This window comes from Anarrhichthys ocellatus, unplaced genomic scaffold (genome assembly GCF_004355925.1).
Source record: "Anarrhichthys ocellatus isolate YVR2014 unplaced genomic scaffold, GSC_Weel_1.0 scaffold36, whole genome shotgun sequence".
In the NCBI taxonomy this organism is placed as follows: Eukaryota; Metazoa; Chordata; class Actinopteri; order Perciformes; family Anarhichadidae; genus Anarrhichthys; species Anarrhichthys ocellatus.
In genome coordinates, this window is record NW_022280066.1 from 4,408,659 (window position 1) to 4,416,285 (window position 7,627).

The window sequence follows — 7,627 nt, forward strand, 5'->3', positions numbered from 1 at the left end:
CACACACACACACACACACACACACACACACACACACACACACACACACACACACCTCGCACTGGTCAGGTCACAGAGCACCTTCAGTGTGCTATAGAAACGTTATTAGGCCAGCAGCCGGTGGCCTTGGCAGGGTGACAGAATTATAGTATTGGTTCGGGGGGGAAATCACCGGAATCCTCTGTGCTCTGATCATTTCAGGGGGTGTGACACAGACGTCGACGTCAGCTGGAAGAAAAAAAAATCTAATGTCGCTGATCATTTTTCGGAGGAGTGTTTTATCAAACCGGGCCGAACACACAGCTATGTAGCCATGTTTGTGGATGTTCTTCAGGACAAACATGTCAATGATCGTACTTAGAGATGTGTGTGTGCGTGATGGGGAGGGTGGGGAGAAAAGCCTTTTGCAGACAACAACGGAAGGTTTCTGCCCAGTCACATCCTGCTATTGTGTACATTCACTCACGCACACACTGCACCTGGTCTGCTACATTCTTTTCCAGTATACATCGAAAGAATGACTCTCCTCTGTGTTAACAGTCAATACGTCAGATACAATATCAAAGTCATTTGATTGATTATTTAAACACCGGCTCTTTCAAAGCTTTTTTTTTCTAGACCTGTGACTGTATAGTTATAAGTCCACAGAACGACGCAGCTCTGCACTGCATCAAATAAAGCTATAATGTAGTGCAGAATGCAACACAGTGACGAAATATCAACACATCAACCTTTCACCGTCAGCAAAAATTGTGCAAATGACTCGCTATGATGTAACAATATCAGTATAGCTTATTGCGTAACGTACGAGGGATTAAAAACATAATGCTGCGCTGACAAATGGCCTCAATCAGGCGCACAGTTGCATTTGTGTCTCAAGCCAGACGAGCAACACTGATTGACGGTCTGGAGAATAGGTTTCTGCCATGTTATGAGTCGTTATGAGACTAATCATTACGGTTGATATGCATGTCTTCTGCGAAGGTCACACGGAGTACAATCTGTTGTGAGTACAACGTCAGTCACACTGCACATTTACGAAGGATTCAACCGTTAAAAAAAGATAGAAATAAATAATAACGTTTTTGTTGATGTTGTACTGGCTTGCCCATGCTGTAGGGCACCTGTGTATGGAAATGAGGATTAGGAGTTTTTTTTTTTTAAATGATGTAGTCCAATACAACATCATCTCAAAGTGCAGGATCAAAACAGCTGAGTCAGCACACAAACAAATTAAAAAGTAGTCTCAATAAACACATTTATAGGTCAAATCAGTTGACCAGGTCCAAATCAGGTCCATAGCACTGATGTTACTCTGAGGAATCAGGAAGGGGCCTAAAGTGGCGAGGAACCCCAGAGTTAACTCCAGACCGACGGTATGTAATGTAGGTACGCCTCCTCACAATGTAAAGGTGTCTAAATGGCTTCACTAAGAGATAAGACGGTCGAAGAGTCAGTTCACCCACATTAACAGAACAACATTGAACATTGAACCCTTTTCTACTTCGCTGCCCGCCCTCCGATACACCCCTCCATACAACTTCTTCATCAGAAAATGATTGTTGTGGTAATGATTTTTTTTATCTGAAAAGGTAAAACTGACTAAATGTTTTGTGAAATTTGTGAAATAGTTTTTTTGGTTGGGTGAACTTTCATCAAAGTCCTGATAAGTGGAGTTACTTCTACTGTCCGTACTGAGTGTTGCTGTGAGTCAGGCTGCAGATAATTATAGAGGCCTGCAGTCATTAGGATTTAAGGGGTCCAGGCCTCAAGGTTTAAGGGTCTCAAAAGAATCTGAGGCTTCAGTCAATTTAGTTAAAACATTGAAAAAGTCTTCATACACCCCAGTGGAGTCTTTCATGCCATGACTCAGAGAGGAGCGGATGAAAAGCTCCATTACCCTGAACTGAGCCCCGGGGGTAATGGCAATCCTTAGATATTAAAATCATTGAAATAAATTAAACCCACTGGCCGTTTCAACAACTCGTGGGATCGGACGCTGTAACTCTGGTCTGCATTAGCGCTGTGCTAAATATCAGCATCAGTGATTAATGATGCTGATAGCCACGCTGTGCTATCACTGCCTCCAGGCTCACTCACTTCATTCTCAGAACCACAATGCAGACACACAGTGTTTCCAGCGTAATGCAGACTCGTGTTTCAGACGATGACACGACGCACATTACACTGGTCAGTGGTGCCACGCGTCATTAGCTCACTGCTGACCTGTGGGATTCTGCCGACTCTCACTTTCTCTTGCTAATGCTCTCTGGTTTCCCCTTAAAGGAACCATCAGTATGATCAGAACATCGCTGGCATCATGTCAGCTCTGTGAGCAGCGACGCTACGTGAATCTATCGTCATAACACCTATTTCACTTTGATACACTCCTCTGTGAATGTGCTTGTATGGAAGCAAATAAAGGCCATAATAACTATCATTTAGAAGGGGTTGGAGATGTAATTGTGAAAATGAAATACTACTGAATACTTAAAGTTGACATTTTTGCTGAATAGCATTGATGCATTTTACTTTGAAAACCATTGAGGTGAACGCCCCTTTTAAAAATATCATGATGGCAATTTGAAGTTTAAAATCTTTCTATTCTAAATTGAAGTGTCCCGAGTCTTGGAGCTACACATCTGGCTCACAGGTAAGCTGATAGGACAGACATCGAACATCTAAATATTCTTGATTTTTGCTGATATACTATATAAGAGAGGATATAAATACATTTGACAATTACATCACATCTTTAAAGTTTGCTGGTAACAATAAAATACAACCTGAATTGTTCTAATACTTTTTTTCTCTAGTATGTTGGCAGAGTGTTACATAGTGTGCGACTGGATGTATGAACGGTGCATATTTTCAACACCAACTATAAAGAGGTGACATTTCACATTTGGTATTCAGTCGCGTGTAAGATTAAAATCCATTTAATCGCACAAGATGCGTTAAAAAAAGTGAGTAAACAGATTTAAAAACTACATTCTACAAGCAGCCTGAACAATCATCGATCTAAAACCCTAAAAAGCAAATATTTAACAGAATATGTGGATACAATAACCAACACTATTTGCATTGTAAACACCCTCGACAACACCCAAGAGTTGTTGCTTTAAAGAATGATTCTATTGTCATCGGTTGGAATAAAGATCCCTTGTCTGTCCAAACAGTTTGGTCCGTAGTGTGATGTTTGTGTCCTGGGATGAAGTTTATATCCTCCGGGTACTGTCACTCTAATCCCTCTAATGATGACACGCATCCTACGGCTACAGAAAAGTTAACAGTTCGCCTGACACTTAACAACGGCGTCATTCATCCTCACGCTGTCAAACACGCACCATCCTGCTGCAGACACCGCGCTGACGTTAACATGCGTGTTTTCTGTCAGCCTCCCCTTGTGTATTTACCTGCAGGCTGTCCCATGTGATCCTGCAGGAGCGGACTTTAATTTTGCTGCATTGTCCTTCAACAGTAAACTCCTGCACCAAATCCACCTCGTTCCACTCCATCCTCGCGGAGAGCCGGCGGACCTCTGCGGTCTCAGATGGAAGGGAAAGCACTGAGCCAGAGGCTTGACGGGGAGAAAACGAGAGCGGTCCTTATCACAACTTTCCACTCTCGTCCGCCCGCTGATGTGCTGTGATTTACGACACTCTCTCCCCCTCTCTCTCTCTTTCTCCCTCCCTCCTGCTCGGCCCCCACCTCTCCCTCTCCCTCTCTCACACAAACTCTCTCTAGCATTGGTGTGCTCTCATGTGACGTGTAAAGCCCACTAATGTGACACCCCATTCAATTACGACAGTAAACAAACACGTACACCTATGAACCAGTACAAAAAGAAGCGAGAAAAGTCATCACACCATCCCTTTTCTACTCTGTTTCTATCCTTCCATCTTTCCACACCTCCTCCCCTTCTTACATCTCTCCTCGTGTTTCTGTATCACCCTCCTCCATCCTTCTTAATCTGCATTCCTTCATCTCTCTTTCTCTCAATTCTTGTCATCCATCTGCGGCTGGCTTTTTGCTGCTGCGACATGCCCTTCTCCCCCCCCCACCCTCTCACACCTCCCTCTTTCTTTCTCCCACTTTCTCTCAGAAGGGGGAAATCACTGCACCACAGCCCTGATGGGGCAGTAGCTGCTCTCAATCAACCTCCCACTCCAGATGTGTGTTATGAGGAAGAAGATGATGATGATGACGCCGGAAGATTAACTCACGGCACACATTCCCGCCGGACGCGTGTGTGTGTGTGTGCGCGCGCACGCACACGCACACGCACACACACACACACACACACACACACACACACACACTCGGACACACAGTGGAATAACAGCTGACTGCTGCAGTGTCATATTGTCTTCTTTTTCCTCGCTGTCTGCGACACACACACACACACACACACACACACACACACACACACACACACACACACACACACACACACACACACACAGTAATGAAAGCAGACTGGATTTTCTGCCAGTGCTGCTGTTCTGGGTGCAGGCATCTGTGTCACATTCATATTGATGAGGTATGACTTTGCACATTGCATATTCACAATTACAACGAAGCCTTTTTAGTCACTTCTGCCAAACTTACGTCTAACTTTGTTGGGCTCTTAACTCACTTCACAGCAGGATGTGAGCATATCATCAATCGAATGGCTCTAAAGCTGGACTCAAATCATATTTTCTTGCATACATGTGAAACACTAGATATTGGCAGAGCTTAGCGTTGCCAGATTGGATGGTTTTCTGCCCAAATTGGAAAAAATGTTTCTTGATTAAATGTTAACGTGAATGTCAGCCCTTCCTCCGAGCCAGTCAGCATAGAGATTGTAAAGGACGTCATTGCTGCGTGTAATCTGCCAATACTTTAAGAAAAGGAAGAAGAGACAGGAAGCGGGCACTGACTTGGGTCGGCTTGACCTACTGTGATTAAATCCTCATAGAAGCTTCCATTGGTTTATACAAACAACTTTTTGACCTGACGTTACCCAAGACATTCGATTAATTCACTTGGATGACTAACTTTTTCAATATAATGACTGGCTTTGAGTTTCCCCAAACTACAAAGCACGCCCATAAAACACGAGAGCCGAGGCGCACATCTTCTGAACACACTGGAGCCAAATTCCTTCCAACCACAGGACATACCCAATAATGGCCATAAGTGTGTCGTCTAGATACAGAGACAAATGGGCATGTGTGTTCGTTTTTATAAACAAAATATATCATCACATCCCACTTAAAAAAATATGATTTCATAAATACAAAGGATAAAGAAACTGAGGAAAAGAGGCTTCTTCTATAATAACTGGGGCAGGCTCAAGGCTCTGACTGGGCCGGCAGCACTGATGGTGACTTACAGGCTTTCCAGTTGCAAATTCTCAGTGTGGCATGAACAGACCATGTGACACAGAAAAGTCTCTTCACACTGTTTTCTCTGTATCTCAGTGGGACCGATGCCACGCATTCAGCATGTTATTTGGAATGAACGCAGAGTGAAGTGCAGCACAACTTATGACTTTGGTTTAAGAAGGCCTACTTAGTGCTGTAGTATTGAATGCAGTTGTCGGCCACCGTATTAGCGTCAATAGATTATTGTCGTCAGAGCTGTAAAAAAGAAGCGATACTCGTGCACTAACAGCAATCATTCAGAACTACTACATCGTAATGGCCACCACAACCCTCTCGTGTTGCAGCTGTTCGCTGGTCTTCGTATGTTTCGATCGCGGATGTAATCTGAAGCACATGGGGATTTCTGACCTTCTCAGTGTGTGAGTGATAGGTTTCCAAACAGTGCACATATACGAGGCGCAGACACACACACACACATGCAAACACAGACACGTTGTTCTGATCGCGCGTCCCTCCAGTAATGAAAGCCATCCCTTCCCCATCTGCTGTACGCCTCCAGTAAAAATATTCCTCCTAATCTGCAATAACAGCCTTCTGACATTCCTGCGGGCCCTCGGCCGTAACCAAACGGGGGAAGCTCTGTTATCAGAACCGCTCCAGTGACCATCGTGGAACCCAGAGGTCACGTCTTTGAACCCCACCACTGACGGGCCCGTCCATCAACAGCCGCGTGTCCTCCTTGTTGCAAAGCGCTGGAGACCGTCTGCAGAATTTAGGAACGAAAAAACAGGACGATGCTGGAGTTAAGGTGTGTTCCCTCAACTCAGGGTTCTGGTGCAACACGATCCCACGCAGTTCATCCAAAAAGGGACTTTTCCTACAACTACAGCATGATGTATGAATCATATAAATGGCACGTATAGATGTCAAACTGTCATCTCAGCATTAGCAAAGTGAACTTTAGTCACATCTAGTGATTCGAGTCCCTGAAGCCAGACTATCGCATAACATGCAGAGGTCTTTCTAGTGCTGACATACAGCGAAAACATTCATCTTAATCTGCATCAACACACCCCTGACATGTGCGTTACAAACACACAAATACACACCTGACTTCTTAATACATCCCTCAGCAGTGCTCCCACATGCAGCTGTATGGGGTCGAGTTACACGCGGTAGGATCGAGGGACTTGATTTGAGTTTGCCCACGCGCGTGTTGACTCAGTCTCTGTTGTTTGGGGGCGTGGTTTAAAGGACGCCGTCTTGAGGAGGGAGCGTTGGGATGGGACCACCGGAGGAAGACACACCTCCTCTTCACGGCCCGCAGAACACTAGTGCTAGTATCGAACACAGACACAGTACTCGAAGCCTGAGAAGATGGATTTTTTTGTGCGATATGTGATCCCGCTGGGTGTTAAAAAAACAAAAGAGTGAACAAGTATCCCTGCTACCTGTTTGAACAAAACAATGACATCAACACAGCCTGGTTTCCCGTTTATAGACGCGATCGATCACGGCCTCATCCTGAATTTACTGCAGTCATATAAGTGATATTAAAAATACATGCTGCTGCAATGAGTGATGCCATTAGTGTTGAGGTGAGTGATGAATAACACATTTAAAACAGCTGTACACTAACACAATATATCTCTCTCGCATACACACAAATGTGTCATGTTAACATCATTCTGTGGGAGGAAACAGCATCTGGTGTGTGTGTGTAAGTGAGAGCTTTTGGATGTGATTATATATAGCCAAGAGTCACACCCTGACTTGGAGTCATGCATCCACAACCCTAAGAAACACCCACACACACACACACACACACACACACACACAAAAACAAAATAACACTGTCAAGCCCAAACACAAATGACCAAAAGACGCCACACCTCGCCTGCTCATAGCGTCAAGTTTAAACCACACTGACCTAAACACACATTGTGCTCTGATTGTGTGACACTAACACACCCACACACACACACACAAACACTCTGCCAGCAGTCCCGCCCTGACACACAGACTGTCTGTCTGCCAATGTGTGCGAGTGTGTCGTGTGAGTGTAGTTGGGATCGTGAACAAAGTCAGAGAACAACTTTCGAAAACTTAAAGGGGAAAAAGAAAGTAAGGCACAGTTACACACACAAAAACACATTTCAAAGTCACCTCTACATTCACTCCTACTTCAAGTTCCTCCAAGTGTTCTATTATGTATGACAAGCTGACGGGGAGAAGAAAGCAAAAGAGTGGAAGGT

At 44.5% G+C, this 7,627-nt stretch overlaps 1 protein-coding gene across 4 annotated transcripts in view; it reads right to left on the minus strand.

Moving 5' to 3' along the window:
• Nucleotides 1-7,627, minus strand: part of LOC116393994 (apoptosis-stimulating of p53 protein 1-like) — a 39,238-nt gene that overhangs the window by 15,762 nt on the left and 15,849 nt on the right. Inside the window, exon 1 of one of the 4 annotated variants that reach the window (XM_031866749.1) lies at nt 3,417-5,427. The exons of the other annotated variants lie outside the window; for them this stretch is intronic. Within the exon in view, the coding sequence (XP_031722609.1) occupies nt 3,417-3,518 (102 nt within the window). The 5' untranslated portion in view covers nt 3,519-5,427. Of the gene's footprint in view, nt 1-3,416; nt 5,428-7,627 lie in introns of those variants that run through there. 4 annotated transcript variants of the gene reach the window in all.